Below are 19,146 nucleotides of genomic sequence, written 5' to 3' on the forward strand. Positions count from 1 at the left end.
CGTCCAACTTCGGCTCAGGTCATGATCTCACTTCTCCTGAGTTTGAACCCCATCTCAGGCACTGTGCTGAGAGCTCAGAGCCTGGAGCCTGTTTCAGATTCTGTGTCCCCCTCTCTCTCTGCTCCTCCCCCATTCATGCTCTGTCTGTCTCTCAAAAATAAACAAACATTAAAAAATAAAAATCAAATAAAATCAACATTCTGTGCTAAATTTAACCCAAAAAGTAAAGTTCTTACTGATTCGCATTTAAATTTCTCTCACTTGTTTTATGAAAAACTTCAGTAAATATGATTTACTTCCATGTAGAAATGAAGGAAATAAATTGCTTTTAAGGTAAAATATCATTCAGTAGCTAACCAACAAAGTTAAATATACACTGTCCTTATTTTGCCCAAGACATACCTGTAAAGAATATTTCGTGGAATAGCACCATGAGAAACACTCAGCCAAGCACTTAATTGAGAAAAAAACACAAATGAGCGGACAGCCAATAGAAGAGTCTTCTCTTCAATAAATCGATCACCACTCCTAAGAGAAGTAAAAAGTATCATTTAAATGTCAGCAAGTACAAAATGATTGAATTTTAGAAAGAAGCTAAAATAAATATATTCTGGGTATGTGCTTTCAGGAGTATAGAAGTGCAGTTACTAGTGTCACTTGAATTCACATAAGTACGAAATGTCTAAATTTTACTACATAAAGAGAGTCAAAACATGATATATTACTAAAATAGTTTACAGAAAGGAATCAAAAACCTGATTTACCAAGAACAACTTGAAACACAGTTTAACAACTTACTGTCGAGGAACTGGCTCCAATATCCATCTTTCTAATAACAACGCATCTTGCTTAATTGCAGGATCATTGAGATCGATTCCATCTGTGGTGGGCCCATCATCACTGTAGCAGCAATCTGGGAGTAACATCACTTCCACCATGATTGGAAGGTTATTCTTCCACAAGAGTGAGACCTCTGACCTAGTTCTCCTGGCTTGGCGGCACTTAAGAGAAAATGAATATAAGCAAAATATCTCAATAACCCAAGGAATTTTATATTTACACTTTAAAGTTATAATTGTAAAACAGACATCTATATGAGAAATGAGTCAATTTTTATTCAATTTATTCAAGTCAATAATGCTTATTTATTTAGATTTCCTCATTAAATAATGGGTTAACACTAGTGAGTTCTAGAGTGCAAGGATTAGTACTGAACATTTATGATGTAAGTTTGCCGGGGGGGATACTTTTGCTATATTTTGTGGAAAAATAACTGCCATACATGTCTGACAGGGCTTGAGGTGGCCCAGTCTATTCTAGTTTTGTTAATTATATCATTATTACAAAACAAAAATTCATTCTAAAACCAAAATATTAAGACTCATTTTCATTAAATGCTCAAAATAGACAAGATTTTAAAAATGTAAAATTTTGGTTTATATTTAAGGAACTGTTATGAAAATCCTTATAGCATATTATACACTACCTGTCAAAATAAATATCTTTAACATTATATAAAAATACTACTATGATAGCAAAAAGTATCCTTCCATAGAAAAAAATATAAAAGGGAAATTGGTTAATTTGAAGAAGACAATCATAATTTTACTCAATAAACATAAAGTCAATAGCAATAATAATCATAAATCTGGCATATAAAGAGGCAGGCATGAAATTGGCTGTCAACCTGCATGCTGCTCTGCAAAGGTACCTACTATGCCTTTAAGAGCATTGCTTAATTAAGAGTCAGGGGTATCAGCCATGGTCGAAGGTTAGGATTTTTTCAGTATAGTTATAACTGATTTCATATTTAAATGTGAACATTATAATTGTCATATAACAAAAGTGGTAACAGAATTTAAACTAGTTTATATGAAAGAGAAAGAACAAATACTCACCTGAGCCAGCTTGTCACTACATTCATGTTTGGTAGTTACTGGATAACAGGACTGTGCTGGAGGGCAATGGAAACTTTCTGTGCGACCTTTTACAGAACATTCAGGTGTTCGTCCCTCTGTTATTAACAAGGCCAAAGAGACCAAGAACTCCTCTGCATCATATTCAAAATATTCATCTAGAGTATCTGGTATTAAAAAAAACAAGGAAGAGGAGTCCCCAATTTAATGTATTTGTAAGAACTCACCATTTATGCATAAAATACCTAAAGTCACAATCCATATTCAATTATATTCACAAACAAAGAGTGAAAGGGGGAAAAATGAGGCAATTAAAATACAGCAAATTCTTGATTCACAAGGTATACAAGGTAAGAAGAGTACGGATAATTCCAAATTCCAGTTAAGGCCAAGATGGTTGAAACTACAGCATAAAATTATTTTTATGTCAACTTCAGTTAAAATGTCTAAGATTTAGAAATCATTTATAATTGTATAGATATTTATATTTTCGTATGTCAAAAGCAAAGTTTTCACACACAAAATTTCACCAATAACCAAAAGGTTAAACAGTCTTATTATATTTCTCTTAGCTAAGATATTTTGTTACTATTATTAAACATTAAAGATGCAAATTCAAATACATGTTTCTCCCTTTTTTTCCCTTGTCTCTTTCTTATCTAGTTCCTTATTCTTAGAACCCGTCTGTGCTGTGGACATTCAGAGCTATGGAGACCTTCTCTGCCTACGCTGTACATTATGAGTAATGTCAAAACGAGAAATGCTATAATCATCCAGCAAGAAATGCAGGCCCAGATTACAATATATAAAGTGTGATTTTTTTTGGTTACTATGCAGTTCCAAACAATTTGATATGCAGGTGTTTTCACGTATTTGCAGTAATTTTTATATTTCTCACAAGTGCTCCAAATTTGTGAAACAGTTAAATTTCATAAGCATTAGCCTGTTACATAGGTTGAACACTCATGCAAATGTACACACACAAAATTCAATTTGTTGTGCAATCCAATTCAACAACACATACTTCAGGTACTTGCTACACCTTATTATGTGACAGGAGATACAGAATCGTAATGCAGCATAGTTCCTATCTCAAACGGTTTGTGATTCATTAACCATCTTAAAAACAAATGGAACACTATAGCAGTTAATGAATTCCAATGTGTTCAGATAATAGAGATAAAATTTTGCAAAAGAGGTAGGCATTGAAATAAACAAAAAGCAGAGTCAGATCTATAAATACAGAGAACAAATTGATGGTTGTCAGAGGAAAGGGGTTTGGGGATGGGCAAAATGTGTGAAGGAGAGTGGGAGATACAGGCTTTCAGTTGTGCAATAAATAAGTCAAGAAAATAAAAGGCACAGCATAGGGAAAATAGTCAATGATATTGTAATAGCGTTGTATGGTGACAGATGGTAGCTACACTTGTGAGCATAGCATAGGAAAGCTGAATCACTGTGTTATACACATGAAACTAATGTACCATTGTGGAACAACTATACTTAAAATATATTTTTTTGAAGGAGATAGGCATTGAGCAGAACCAGGAGAGAGAAAGTGCAACTTTATTAGAGAATTTGTATAGAGAAAGCATGGAAAAGAAAGAACGGGAGCCAGATTGTGAATAGCTTTGAAGGAAATGACAAAGAATGCCTATTTCTAGACTCAGGAAGGCTTATCTGGAAAAGCAGCAGCTTTCAAGCCAACTTTATTGAGCTGGTATTTTAAGACCATTCAGAAAATATTCCCTAAAATGACCATCTGCAACATATGTAAATGACAGTAAACACTTCATAACACTGTCAGACATTGCCAATTATAAGGCCTTTCTACACATTAACTCATTCAATACTCAGAGCAGCTCTGAAAGGTAGGAACTTTACCATTTTAAAGATAACTGAAGCACAGAGAAGTTAAGTAACTTGCGCAAGATTACCCAGCCAGTAAATAGTGAAGTTGGAATTTGAATCAACAGTATGGCTCCAGAATCTGATTCCTTAACCACTACTACCTCATACCTGCTTTCTTTTATTGCAGTTATAAATACTGCTATGACATACTTTAATATATGTTTATAAAAATATAAGTCAAATAACACATATGCAACATATATATTAACACATATTGGAACAGACAGCCCCTAATCAACTTACTATTTTTTGACTTGATAATGGTGTGAAAGTGATATGCATTCAGGAGAAAACTTACTTTGAATTCTGATCTTTACCCAGACCAGCAATATGGTAGGGTGCTCTCTCGTGAGGCTTGGCAGCTGCAGTGAACTCCAGCGCCAAGTCAGCCACGTGACAGAGACAGCAAACCACCAATACACTTACAACCATTCTGTAGTGATACAACCATTCTCTTTCTCAATTTCAGTGTAGTATTCAATGAATTACAGGCATATTCAACACTTTATTATAAAATAGGCTTTGTTTAGATTATTTTGCCCCATCATAGGTTAATGTAAGTGTTCTGAGGACGTTCAAGGCAGGCTAGGCTAAGCTATGACATTTGCTAGGTTAGGAGTGTGTAAATCCATTTTTCACTCAAGATATTTTCAACTTATGAGGGTTTATCAGGATATAACCCCACTGTAAGTCAAGGAAGACCTGTCGTTTCCAGACCCTAATTTGTAATAATGTGACAAGAAAAACAAGAGAGGTATCTCAACTTTCAACTTTCTTCCAGGAACCAATTAGATTATAAATCAAGGGTCTCCTGTAGTCTTCTGGGATTCACTGAGTTAAATCCTGGTGTCTTTCAAGGGAAAGGAAAAGATGTAAAAAGAATTCCACTGAATCCCATTTTCTGGTGGTTCTGTGAGTTTTCATAGCTACCTCACGCTTGGCATGAACTATATGATAGCATGATTTTAGCTCCTGTGATATTTCTCTGGGCTCATTATGTTCATTTCCCTGAGTCTGTCAGATAATCCTGGAAAACTAAGAATTGTGACAGAGCAGTGGTTCCTAATCTTTGGAAAGCCAGATGATGCCAATATGTCAGCTACTCCCTATGAATACCAAGGATGACCCATAGCCTAAACAATACGTCTCACTTTTATGTGCTACTATATAAACAAACAAACAAAAAATGATACTTAAGAAAAACCCTACAAGGTCAGATTAAGAAAGGGGGAAGGGCACAAAGAGTGGGGAGTATGAGAGTGTTGTCCTTATGTCTGCAAAACTATAATTTAATCTCTAAAGCCCTAGCAAAGAATGCCTTACACACTAGGAGTCATCAAGTTTAAAGTGATAAAAACTAAATGATTACAAAAATAACTTTTCCTTTAAGGTTTATTTATTTTGAGAGAGGGAGGCGCAGAGAGAGGGAGAGAGAGAATCCCAAGCAGGTTCAGTGCTGCTAGTGTACAGCTCAATATGGGGCTCAAACTCACCAACTATGAGATCACGACCTGAACTGAAGTCAAGAGTCAAATGCTCAACTGACTGAGCCATCCAGGCTCCCCCAGAGTATTAAATGTTTAAATGAAAAATTCAAAGCAAAGAGAGATGATAGCAGTTATCTGTTAGCTATCTATGTAACTATTACATGAGAATTGGAGGTCATTTGGGTGGCTCATTAGGTTGAGCATGTGACTTTGGCTCAGGTCATGATCTCGCAGTTAGTGAGTTCGAGCCCCTCATTGGACTCACTGCTGTAAGCCTGTCAGCAAAGCCCACTTTGGATCCTCTGTCCCCCTTTATCTGGCCCCCCCCCACTTTCACTCTCCCAAAAATAAATACTAAAAAGGAATAGCATGGATTATACTGTGGTATTATGAAAAATGAAATATTACCTAAATGCATGTGACTTGGTGGTGACAACCTTAAGGAATTGTCAGGAAAAATGTATGGGTGTCTGAATTTTAAGAAATGAGAATACTAAATCAGAGCAGCCATTAGAAAAGTTGTATGGTTAAAATTTTGGTAATGTCAACCTCTAAAACACAAGACAGCAGAGTTTACCATAAGGAATATGAACAATAACTGAGAAATATGTCATGCTAAGGAAAATTCAACCACTATAACTTGATATTTTGAGTTTATTCTAGAAGTTATGATTTTAGGGCCTCTGAAAACAATGTGCCTTTATAACAACAAAAAGTGTTTCCTATCTAGACAAATATGGATTGTAAATCTTACCTAGTAGTTACATATTTTAGAAGAAATAAATTATTTGATATAAAGCATAGAAGTGAAGCAAACAGAGGATGTATTAAGTTTTCACAGTCCATGAAGTACAGATCTTTGGAGACTGGGGAATCAATGAATTAAAACATAGTTCTAGAATCCCTCTATCTCTAAGACCTCAATAAGGATTGTGTTTACACCAGTTTGACTGAGAGCCATGACCAAACTGGCTGCTTTTGTAGTAGCATGTACTTCTGGCTGTGGAGTTCAGCTTTTTCTTATAAAGTTCCCCATCTGTTCTGTTTAATAAACGAGATGAACAATTTGGTAACCAAAAAATCTTTGATCAGAGTGATCTACATATAAAATGGACTCCCAACAGAAGTAAATTTTTTATCATCAGGAATATTCAAGGACAGACTGAGAGACACATGCCAGGGGTGTGATTAATGGATTTAGTTAGTAAGTGGTAGCAAGAGTTCTTTCAACCCTGAGAGTCTATGAATCTCTGTTTTTCAGAAGCAGCACAGAAAAAAACCCAGGAGAGAAGCCAGAACCACTACATCCTTCTAAGGAGCCCAGGAACCCCTCTGAACAAGTACTCATCATATAGTGATTTAGAACAAAACTCCAGGATAGCTTGGAGCTACTTCAAAGCCCTGCCTAGAATGGAAAAAGAAGGTCTTACCCATTACTGGGCTGCTAGATAAGCTGTTCAGTTTACTTCTAAAGCCTGGCAACGTAGCTGAAAATTCCACACTTCTAATGACATGGAAGACAATGACAAGAGAAGCAGGAAAATAACCTGGGGGTTGCTAATAAGAAAAAAAAGTTTCTCTAACAATAATGTCCTTTCAACTTCATAGAAGACAATCTGATAATATGAATTAAAATCTTCCTTCTACAAAATAACACATACACTGAGCTGAATATTAAAGGATATTTATTAAAATGTTTATACCAATTAAAAAACTGGAATAAACCTAAAGGTCCTATAACATAGGACTGATTAATAAACTGGGTACAGTTATATCTAAAATAATGATATAGGTCTACTTTTGACAAGGGAAGTGTCAAAAGTGAAAAACAGTGTTTCAAAAGAAAGAATGTTATGATCATGTGCTGTGGGATTACATGTGCCACATACAAAGACATACATACAACAAAATATTATCAGCCCTTTCATAAAAGTAACATACAAACACATAAAATTTTAAATAAACTACTGTCCTCTAGTTAGTATCAGATAAATGATAAGGCCTTTTAATTGAAAAATAACATGTAAATAAAAGCATTACCTAGTATCATGAATTTTAGTCCCTGTCTTATAGAACTCCTATTTAGTAGGCCATAGTTTTATTTAATATAGGAATTTGTGAAGACAAACATAGGTAACAGCATTGGTTGAAATATTGGAACTTAGCAGAATGCTTTTCTTGGCTTTTTAAAAATAAATTTTAAAAAATTACGTGAAAGGGGCGCCTGAATGGCTCAGTTAAGCATCTGACTTTGGCTCAGTTCATGATCTCACAGTCCATGGGTTTGAGCCCAGTTCGGGATCTGTGCTGACAGCTCAGAGTCTGAAGCCTGCTTCAGATTCTCTGTCTCCCTCTCTCTCTGCCTCTCTCCAGGTCACTCTGTTTCTTTCTCTCTCTCTAAAAAAAAAAAAAAAAAAAAAAAAAAAGACATTAAAAAATTAAGTGAGATCTAGAGTCTCATACTAATAACATGAGAAACATATATGTAGGGAACTGAGAATGGGTGTTAAGAATTAGTGGAAAAGGTTATGCTCAGAGAACTGGACTCAGTATAAAAGTATTAAGACTCCATTTATTCAACAATTATTTATTATATATCTATTGTGTGCCTGGTATTTTCCTAAACACTGGACTTTGAGCTTATATTATAGTGGTGGTGGAGAAAAACAAGAACAAATTAATAAGAAAAACATCAGATGGGGGCACCTGGGTGGCTTAGTCAGTTAAGCTTCTGACTTTGGCTCAGGTCATGATCTCATGGTTCATGGGTTTTAGCCCTGCACTGGGCTCTGGGCTGACAGTTCAGAGCCGGGAGCCTGCTTCAGATTCTGTGTGTATTTCCCTCTCTACCCCTCCCCCACTTGTGCTGTCTCATCTCTCTCAAAAAGAAACATTAAAAAATTAAAAACCAAATAAAATAAATCTAAGGACTTAAGGATGGAGACTCAGCCTTAGGTATTTGTTCGCTTAGTATCCAGGTCATTCTTACTGTTCTTCCTACTGTATCAGTTATCCAGCCTCTGAATGTTGATTGTGGTCCTTTGCTATAAAACATCTTGGTGTCTAATCCTCAATCCCTGTTTTCCTGGTAATTCGAACTGGACTTTCCAGTTTACATGGCCACTTCACTCCTCCCAGAATGGTCTGTTTCTCTGCCCATGCAAACCTTCTGAATCCCATTTTTTGCCACTGAGACATTAGATGCTTAACCACCTTAGGCGTGCTTCCTTAATATGTACTATATCTGATATGAATTGCTATATTCCATGATCATCCAATCCTGACATTTTGAATATTTCAAAATAAGAGTTATAAATGAGTGAGAAAGCACCAAAGAGGGAAAAGAAGCAGGAATTAAAAGGAAGAGATGCAAGAATTAAAGGCACCTTGGTGGCTCAACCGGTTAAGTGTCCAACTCTTGATTTTGGCTCAGGTCATGAACGCATGGTTTGTGAGCTCTAGCTTTGTGTTGGGCTCCACACTGATAGTGGGGAGCCTGCCTGGGATTCTCTTTCTCCCTCTCCCTCTGTCCCTCTCCTGCTCACACTTGTGCTCTCAAAATAAATAAACTTAAAAGGGGGGGGGCTTAACAAAAGACTACAATGCTACAAACTGCTTATTTTCCAATAGAGAAGATGAAATCTTTCGACTTCTTTATAGTCCCTGATTTCAATTAAATTTCAGCTTAGGTGGGAAGCAGATACAGAACAAAATCCTCTCATAACTTTCATGTGTTCCTGCTGTAATTCTCACAATACTATAATGGCTGTTTGTCTCTAATTTAGACCATAAACTATAGGCATGTAGGAGCCCGGTATAAAATAGTCATTATTCTATTACTTGTACCTAAGACAGTGCCTGGCATTTAAAGGTGCACAATGAATACATTAGCAAAATGAAAAGGTGCTTAAGTAGTTATTTAGCTAATTAAAAAGTGTTGTCATTTTTTTTTAATGTTTTATTTATTTTTGATACAGAGAGAGACAAAGCATGAGAGGGGGAGGGGCAGAGAGAGAAGGAGACACAGAACCGGAAGCAGACTCCAGGCTCTGAGCCAGCTGTCAGCACAGAGCCTGACGCGGGGCTCGAACCCACAAACATGAGATCTGACCTGAGCTGAAGCCGGAGGCTTAACCGACTGAGCCACCCAGGTGCCTCAAAAGCATTGTCATTTGTAAATCAGCTTAAGATTTATGTTGAAGTATGAGCAGCTCTGAAGAACTCAGATATTATAGGTAAACATCATAATGATCCCTACAATCAACAGCAGGTTGAAGGTGGTCAGTATATCAGGCAATGTGCAAGAAGTTCTTCAACTTCTATTTAACATTCTATTTATGTTTTTAAAATATAGAACTTATTCATACTAATATTTAAAAAAAGAGTTGTTAGCCCCCACCACCGCTGAAATTATTATATTCATGTATATTCCTGGGCCTTAGTAATCTGTTTTTCAAGAGAATTTATTTCCTTAATTCCAACTTGATAGGCACTTCTATCATCTGACAGGGTCTTCTCTAAAATACTGAGAACAGGTAATTTTGAGGGGTAGGTCTCAAAGATTTCATCACAATAAATCTTTAACCAACAGAAATGACAAAAGATATCTATGTTTAGTGATTTGACATGCGGAAATTAGGGTACTTCAATTATTTTCAATGCCTTAAAATGTTTCTTAAATTTTCTTAATGTCGCTGCTCATGTTTGTAGACCTTCTGACTTACAGCTAGTATTTTGCAAATTTTATGTATATAAATAAAAGTTTAAGATAATTGTAAACAAAACCAACATAAGGTATTCACTCAATCATTTTAAGTTTAATAGTATTTAAGAAAGCACTTTGAACTTAAAACAGGATCTAAATAATATTAAAAGCAAAATATTTCTAGTCCAAAGACTAAAAATTACCTTAAAAAGTCCTCAAAGTATAAAAAGTGTGATGTGAGGGTTGACAGGCCTTGTGTACTCAGAACTCAGGCCACACTGAGTTTCTATGCTCTCTAAGTTACTTACAGCCAAGTAATAAGTCAGTAACCCTTTTTCCACCTTCACACATATTGTATAATATAAAACAACTACCTACTGACTTGAATTTATCATAAAACCATTTACTATAGCAATGAAAAGTACAGTGGTTTATAGTTTTTAAAGCACTATCCTAGACTGTAGCAAAACCTTAAAATGGAGTATATTTTATGTCACTTAAACTGCTCAGGTATTATAATATAAATAGATTCAAACTATATGACAAAAATGTGGCAATTGTGATTAGTATTTATATATCTTCCATGAAAATAACTTTAACTAAAAATGCTACAAAGGCACAACAGAAAACAATTTTTTATAGTAGTAAAAGCAATTAGTAAGCTCATAAAAAAGTTTCCATCTACTTAATGCAACTTATTTATTGTTAGATTTCCCTCCCCAAATGTTAGCAAAGATGATATTTTCTAGGCCACTAAAATAGAGTTCATCAGAGACCAAGGAAGGTAAAATTGTATATCATGTAACTCTGAAAGGGAATTCTCTTTCCAGAGGACTATAATTGGGGTTCCTAACAGACATCTTTTCCTCTCCAATTCAAATTTCCAATTACACAAAGCTTCCAGAATGTAAGTGCCATCTATATTTCCCTCCTGGCTACTTACCAACTCAAGTATAGTCATTTGTGTAAGGAGTAAGGGCATTCTTTCTTCCTTCCTTCCTTCCTTCCTTCCTTCCTTCCTTCCTTCCTTCCTTCCTTCCTTCCTTCCTTCCTTCCTTCCTTCCTTCCTTTCTTTCTTTTTAAGAAAACAATCAGAAAAGGGGCACCTGAGTGGCTCAGTAAGTTAAGTGTCCAGTTAGTGGGTTCAAGCTCTACGTTGGGCTCTGTGCTGACAGTCTGGAACCTGCTTCACATTCTGTGTCTCCCTTTCTCTCTGCCCCTCCCCCATTCTCTCTCTCAAAAAATAAACATTCAAAACTTGTTTTTAATTTGAAAAAAATCAGAAAAGAAAAAATAGTTAAGATTTGGAATCAAAATACAGAGAGAAAAGGGGAGGGAAGGAAGAAAGAGAAACAAAATAAATGAAGAAGAAACAATAAACAGCAGGAAAACAAGGGAGAAAATATAAAAGGAAGAATAAAGAAAATAGAGTACTAGTAGAGCTAGAGGAGGTTGAACAAATAAGGAGTAAGGGGTGGAAGTCTTCTAAGGAAAACCAATACTTTGTTTCCTAATGGTTTCTCATGATTTCCCCAAACTCCCATCTTTCAAACATTCCAAAGTAGGTCTTCCTGTTTCCTCACACATTTCTACTAGCACCTCTATAAAAGGAGCCCCAAACTTCTTTTTGAGAGTGGGGGCAGGGGGACAAAGAGAAGACACAGAGGCGAAGGCAGCTAGCTCACAGGAGGGACAGCAGGGAGCCTGACATGGGGCTTGATCTCACGGACCATGAGATCATGATCTGAGCCGAAGTTGGTCACTTAACTGACTGAGCCACCTAGGTACCCTTAAAAGAATTGTTTTAAACTATGTGGTCCAAGTGGGTCGTTGAGTTAAACAGTTGCCTGTATTAAATGGTAGGCTGTAAGAAGTTCTTGTGGAAGGGGAGCAAAGTGCTACACCAAAGGCACCATAGAGGCTGAAAACAAGCCCAAAACAGGGAGCAAAAATCTGTAATCTAAATAACCAAAGATAAACACCTGGAATATTTTACCTAAGAACCCTGAGAAGCTAATGAACATATGATGCTGAGCTTCCCTAATCATCTTAAAATATAAATTAAATCCACAATGACATACCATTTCAAAATCACCATATTTAAGGGGAAAAAATTAGTCTGACCAAATAAGTGTTGGTAAATGGGTAAAGCAACTGAGATACTCATTACTGCTAGTAAAAGTATACTAAGGTACAATCATTTGGAAAAATAACCTGGCATGATCTAGCAAAGAAGTGCATGTCCCACAACTCAATAATTACTCTGCTAGGGTATATAACCCAGAGAAAATTTTCTGCCCATTCACTAGCAGACCAATATGATAATATTCAAAGAAGCACTGTCTGTAATAATAAAAATGTGAAAGCAATAACAAATGTCTATCATCTATAAAGTGAGTATTTTGTGGTATATTCATATAATGGGGCACAATACAGCAATGGACATAAATATGAGAAAAGTGATAGATACAAACAAGTTATAGACGATTATAAGTAGGATGATTCTCTTTACATAAATGTGTAAAAAACAAGAAACATTAAACATACTTGATGATCACATACATATACGGTCAAAGTATAGTGAAGTACAAGGAAATAATTAACACAAAATTTAAAACAGCGGATATTTTGAGTGTGACTGGTGGAGCTATAACTGAGGCAAGGCACAAAGGAGTCACCACACAAGGGACTGATAATGCTTTTGGTAGCTACTGCATGAGAAATTATAATGTACATACTCTTTGTGTGGATAATGTGCTCCATAACTTAAAAAACTTACTATATTCTTTTATAAATGGGATAAAAATAAACCAACGCATGGAAAACTGACATGTGAGAATGCTGCACTGTAAGACAGTAAGATCTAGTGAAAAATAAGCTGGGACTCATGAGGTCTACATTCTCCATTATTAGCCTCTTTTGTTCTAGGTTTCTCTGACTACTTTCAGACTCTACCACCTCTAAATCACCTTGCCAGCTTTGGGATTCTAGGAACTGATGAAGATATTAAGGTGAAGAATCACAGCATAAAAGAAAGAAAAATACTCCATTTCTAATACTTTTTAACTTTTTATAGTATCTAAAGCTGATAAATTCAAGTAATAGGACAGATATCGAAGGCTAATTTGCCATATAGGTTATTTCTAGAATAAATTTTACTTTTTCGCACATAAAAATCAAGCAAGCTTTCAAGCAAGACTTATTTTGCATTGAGCACAAATGAAAGCTACTATTAATGAAAAGTTAAGAGATTTCCCTGTTGGTTGGATAAGTAACTAAAATGCTCTAAAATACAATGCTGATCCACGTAATTACATGGCTCACATATTTTCTTTTGAAATTGAATAAGCAGCCCTTTGCTTTCAATATTAAATTGCTTTTAGGGTAAGTAAATGTCACTAAATATACAACAGACCTAGTCTGTACTACAACAAAGTTGTACAACTACCACTTACTTCCTTAGGGTGCCGTTGGCATCTTGTGATGTAGTCTTCTACAAGCCTCTTTTTTGTTATAGAACTTAAATCACTTCTATTAGCCAAGTGATTCCCCTTACAAACTATGAGATTTAGTTATTTATATTGTTACTGCTTGCCTGCTCCCTGTAAACTCTACAATGGCAGGGATTTTGGTCTGTTCAGTTGACTGGCATAGCCTCAATATACAGGGACTATGACTGCATATAAAAGCATTTAAAACTATTTGTGAACTTTTTCTCTCTCCAAGCCATCTTGGTGGCTGCTTTTGGTTGGGGCCCTCCCACACCTCAGGCAGGAAGATGGTGGCCACAAAGATGAAGAAAAAGTCTCTGGAGTTGATCAACTCTAGGCTCCAACTCATTATGAAAAGGGGAAAGTGCGTGCTGGGGTACAAGCAGACTCTGAAAATGATCAGACATGGCAAAGCGAAACTGGTCATCCTCACCAACAACTGCCTAGCCTTGAGGAAATCTGAAATAAAATACTATACCATGTTGGCCAAAACTGGTGTCCATCAGTATAGTGGCAGTAATATTGAATTGGGCACAGTGTGTGGGAAATACTACAGAGTATGCACACTAGCTATTATTGATCCAGGTGATTCTAATATTAGAAGCATGCCAGAACAGACTGGTAAAAAGTAAATCATGCAAAATTTCTCTCTCTATATATGTATTTGTGGAGGGGAGCCTGGGTGGCTCAGTCGGTTGAGCGTCCCACTTTGGTTCAGGTCATGATCTCTGGGTTAATGGGTTCAAGCCTCACATTGAGTTCTCTGCTGTCAGTGTGGAGCCTGCTTCAGATTCTCTGTCCCCTCCCTACCCCTACCCTACCTGCACTCTCTCAAAAATAAACATTTTTTAAAAATTTGTGGATATAAGTTTTCAATTCGACACTGTGAAGAAGCTAATTATCAATATCAATCCTATATCTAGCCAAGGACCATGTTAGTCTTTCTTAAATAACATTCTCTTAATTATAAGAAGTTAGCTGTATATCCACTGATTAAAATCATTTTAAAGTAGAAAGACCAATTCAATGAATTTTAGTTCATAATAGTGCTCAAGAGGTACAATGCTTTAGTTTAGTAAGCATAAAATATTGACTGAAACTTAAGTACTTCTCATAATTATTTCTCTGGTATCTAAAAGATGACTTATTATTTGATAACTATATTACTTGTATTCATTTCTTCTATTGGTTTTCCATAAATGATCTTAAAAGATTAATTCTGCTAAGGGTTAAATAAGATGCCAAAATTATAATTCATCTTAAACCCAAAATACTGAAATTTGATACTCTTCTATAGTACTGTGATAGTTCTGTACCTGTGGTCGAATGGGAGAAAAAAGTAAGCTTTATGATCAAGTAGATGTAAATTCAAATATTGAGCAACTCTAAGCAAGTTAAAATAATAATTCTATTCTCTGACAAATTTCTGAGAAAAAAAGAATCTACCCTTGATTTTAGAAGGCATATCCTTCTATGGCAGGAATTATGACATTAGGTATCAGTTATTATTGAACCTAAAATAGCACTCAGTGTTAGTTGCCAAGTATTTAAAAACCCTCTATAAATGCATTCATTGCTCCTTATAGTCAGAAAACATATCTAGTGGAGTTTTCACATAAAGGGCCAGAATATAAATCAAGAAACTATTGATTTAATGGGGTATTTCATTCATAATATATTTAATTCAACAAAACATAAAATCTTCCTATCTTTAGAAATGAAATGAGATTCTATAAAACATAACTGATGGCCAAAGTAAAAATTAAAATTCATATAAAGATTGAAAACAAAGCTGACCTTTGATAACTATTTCATAAATGCAATGGTTAAAGTATTCACTGTAGAAACTGAAATTCAAAATTTTACCACTTTCACAAAGACAGCAAGTAAGATCCAGTGTCAATCCTAGGCGAGTTCAGGCAAGTTATTTAGCTTCTTCCTTTATAAAATGGTAATAAGTGTTAGAGGAAAAAGAAACTTCTTCCTTTTACTCAGGAGGGGTCTCTGTACACAGGGAGAGCAGGACTTTACCACTAGCCTATCTTTCCACCAGAGGACATAAAGAGAGGAAAAGGCTCATTCCATTTTATGAATTTTTCCACAAGGCAGGTGAGGTGGCTAGTCTGACTGCTTTGATTTTGGTAGTTATTGGGCTCTTTCCAGACAAATAGAGTAAAAGGGACTTGATTTACCCACATACCTTAAATCACACAAAATACACAAAACAACTATTTTCAGACACTGGACAAGAGACAGTGAAAGACAATGTTCTCTGAGAGGGAAATCAACAGGTGAACCTTTCAACTGCCATCCTTACTGTCTTGAGTAAGTTTCCAAGCTGAGTGCAGGGAAGGGGAACCAGATGGAGCCTAATAGTCTCCCTGAATGTAGGACAAAGGCATTAGGGAGAAGGGAAGTCAAGGTGGCTAGAATCACAGGGTGAACCGACAGACGGGAAAGAATAGCACACAGAGGACAGCTCTAGACAAAAAGAAAAGTAGTGACAGAAAAAAGGAAAACTATCAACCTAGAATCCTTAAAAAAACCAAGCAGAATGCTTCTTCAGACACACACACACACACACACAGTGAAAAAATTAATCTACAACAGACCTGCACTATCAAAAATGTTAAATAAAGTTCTCTGTCAGAAGGAAAATGACACCATGTGGAAATGTGGATCTACACAAACAGCATTGGAAATCATAAATATATAGGTAAATATAAAATTATTTTTAAACCACTTTTAAATAGAATTAACTACTTAAAGTAAATGTGGTTTATAATAATATAAAAGTAAAATGCATCATTACAATAGTATAAGGGCCAGAAGAGGGTGAAATGGAATTATATATTATTGTAAAATTTTATACTATACAAAAAGTGGTATAATGTGCTTAAAGGTGAACTTTAACAAATTAAACATGTTTATCACATACCTTAAAATAACTAGTAAAATGCCAAAAACAACAAAAACCAAAAAATGAATCAAAATCAAAACCAAAACACCCACAAAATTAATTATAATTAGTAAGTTAACAAAGGAGATAGACTAGAATTTTTAAAAAATCCAAAAGACCAAAAAAAAAAAAAAAAAAGGAACAAAGAGGAACAAAAAGGGGCAAACAGAAAGTAAATGATAAGATGGTAGATTTAATCTCATCCATATCAACAATAACCTTAAATGTGAATGGTCTAATTAAAAAGCAGATTGTCAGATAGGACTAAAAAAAAGACACAATTACGTATTGCCTATAAAAACTCATTTTGAATATAAAGGCACAAAGAGGCTAAAAGTTAAAAACTAGAAAAAGATACACCATCCTAATATTAATTAAAAGAAAACTAGAGTGGCTATATTAATATCAGATGAAATAGATTCCAAGGCAAATGATATTGCAAGTGATAATGATAGCTATTTCATAATGTTAATGAAGCCAATCCATCAAGAAAGCATAACAGCTCTAAACATTTATGTACCTAACAAAATAGCTTCAAAATGTGTAAAGTGAAAACTGATAGAATTATAAGGAGAAACAGATTCACAATTATATTTGGAAATTTCAACATCCCCCTTTTCAATAATCAATAGAACAAGTAAAAGAAAATCAGTAGGAATACAAAAAACTTGAACAGTACAGTCAACTTGACCTATCATTTATAGAATGCTCCACTCAACAAAAGCAGAAAACATATTTTTACTAGGTACCCAAAAACATTTACTAAGATAATTTGACCATATTCTGGACCATAAAAACAAATTTTGATAAATTTAAAATCAGTAAATTTAAATCAAGCAAAGTATATTCTCTAGCCATAATGGAATTAAATTAGAAACCAGTAAGAGAAAGATATTGAGAAAATCTCTTACTCTTTTGGAAACTAAATGAATGGTGTGATTTTAAGCCATTGAATGACCCCTTAAGTGAGGTTAACCAAATACTATGGACTCAATTGTATCCCCTTAAAACTCATATGTTGAAGCCCAAACCTCCAGTGTGACTGTATTTGGAGACAAGGTTTGAGGAGGTAATTAAGGTTAAATGAAGTTACAGGATAAGGCCCTAATCCAATAGGAATGGTGGCCTTATACAAAGAAGAGGGATCTCTTTCTCCAGGCACAGGTACCCAGGAAAGACCGTGTGGGCATGCAATGAGATGACATCTGGCTGCAAGTTAGGAAATCCTTACCAAAACCCAAATCAGCTGGCACCCTGATCGTGGACTTCCCAGCCTTCCTAATCCATATGCCAAAATGGATTTCCTGTTGATTAAGCTACCTAGTCTATGATGTTTTGTTATGGCAGCCCCAGCTAATACATAAAAACTAACAGCCATTTAGCTTCATTTGGCCTCATATTTCCTGTTCTTTCCTGAAACTCAGAGGAGGTAGTCTGGTATTTAGCTCTAGATCCCTGGATAAGGCAAGCTGAAGCTTGTCCCCTACAGCCTACATATTCCCAATTAATATAAGAGGGAGTGAAAACACCAGGCATAAATGGGTTTCCAGAAGCCTTGTGCTTGTGGGATTCCAGGGTGCATGCCCAGTTGAATAAAGTGATACTTTCTTAATCTACTATCAATCATGTGTACATACTTCTAGTTGGAACTCAGAGGGAGAAAAAGTGGGTAGTAATGTGACTTTCTAACAATTATAATAACTATGTAAGCACCTTACATAATTCCTGTGATCATCAGAAGTCAGGGATGTCAAACACTGAATCCTTAGATTGCTCTTTCTCAAAAGGGGGGCAGGGAAACCCCTTTTGTCCTACGGCGTGACTACTTAATGAAGTCAAGGTGGAGACAAGAGGAGAAAATTAAGACAAAACAGCGAGGAATAAAGGGAAATTGAAAATAAAAATAAAGATTAAATCCATTTAGAATTTACTAAGTACAATATTATATCCTACTTCCTCCCACCAACAATGTTCCTCCAATGCCAAATTTGCTCTTCCCTCCTGAGTTTTCTATATAGTCTTACATTATCCATGCTCAACTGCCCAAGCCAAAAACCTGGTAATTCAGCCCTATAAATTGTACCTCCTAAACAACTCTAGCCACTTTCTTCCTCACTTTATGACCTCTGCCCAAACTACTATGGCCATGATCTCTTGCAATGATAATTGCAGTAGCTCTGTGATTAGTCTTCCTGCAACTAGTCTCTTACACTTCCCATCTAGCCCCATTCCCCTTATTAGAATTCTAAAATATAAATGTGATTGTGTTGGCTTAAATTTCCATAATGGTTCCATTACTTACAATTTAAAGCCCAAATTCTTATTACTTAAGCATCTGTTTTAAAAAAATCACATAACAGAGGCACAGGTGAAACCTCCTTACTTCCTCAGGCAGATATTTCTTATTACATGTATTGGTATTACAGTTACTACTTGGTGAGCCTTCTGAAGACAGAGCTCAGCTCATTCATTCCTATATGCTTCATATTAGGGTGTCCTATGTAAAATACAGAAAACAGTATGTCACTTCAAATAGAATTTTGCTTTTTTATTTCCAGTTTGTAATGCCAATTTCTTTTTCTTACCCTATGGCACTGGCTAGGTATACAATGTGCTATAGAAGTGGCTAGGGTACATGCCTTCTTTCTGATCTTAGTAAGAAAGTGTTCAATATTTC

The 19,146-nt window shown here is 35.5% G+C and overlaps 2 protein-coding genes across 5 annotated transcripts in view; one reads left to right on the forward strand and one right to left on the reverse strand.

Annotated features, from left to right (window-relative positions):
- The window catches only part of FAM214A (family with sequence similarity 214 member A), an 85,934-nt gene that overhangs the window by 25,616 nt on the left and 41,172 nt on the right, over positions 1-19,146 (reverse strand). For all 4 annotated transcript variants that reach the window (XR_003912931.1, XM_029950555.1, XM_029950556.1 and 1 more), the window contains exons 3-5: positions 1,899-2,083; positions 799-1,001; positions 403-528 (exon numbers count right to left, since the gene is read on the reverse strand). Coding sequence is in view for 3 of the 4 variants with exons in the window: in XM_029950555.1 (XP_029806415.1) it covers positions 403-528; positions 799-1,001; positions 1,899-2,083 (514 nt within the window). In the remaining variant the exon portion in view is untranslated. The remainder of the gene's footprint in view (positions 1-402; positions 529-798; positions 1,002-1,898; positions 2,084-19,146) is intronic.
- LOC115300948 (60S ribosomal protein L30-like) lies at positions 13,798-14,142 on the forward strand. Its single transcript, XM_029950557.1, has one exon. It carries the CDS (start codon positions 13,798-13,800, stop codon positions 14,140-14,142), a length of 345 nt encoding a protein of 114 aa, XP_029806417.1.

The sequence above is a fragment of the Suricata suricatta genome, chromosome 9, assembly GCF_006229205.1.
Source record: "Suricata suricatta isolate VVHF042 chromosome 9, meerkat_22Aug2017_6uvM2_HiC, whole genome shotgun sequence".
NCBI lineage: Eukaryota > Metazoa > Chordata > Mammalia > Carnivora > Herpestidae > Suricata > Suricata suricatta.

What these genes read in the sequence shown, in the direction of transcription:
- LOC115300948 (XM_029950557.1), top strand. Translation starts at nt 13,798, where the DNA reads ATGGTGGCCACAAAGATGAAGAAAAAGTCTCTGGAGTTGATCAACTCT.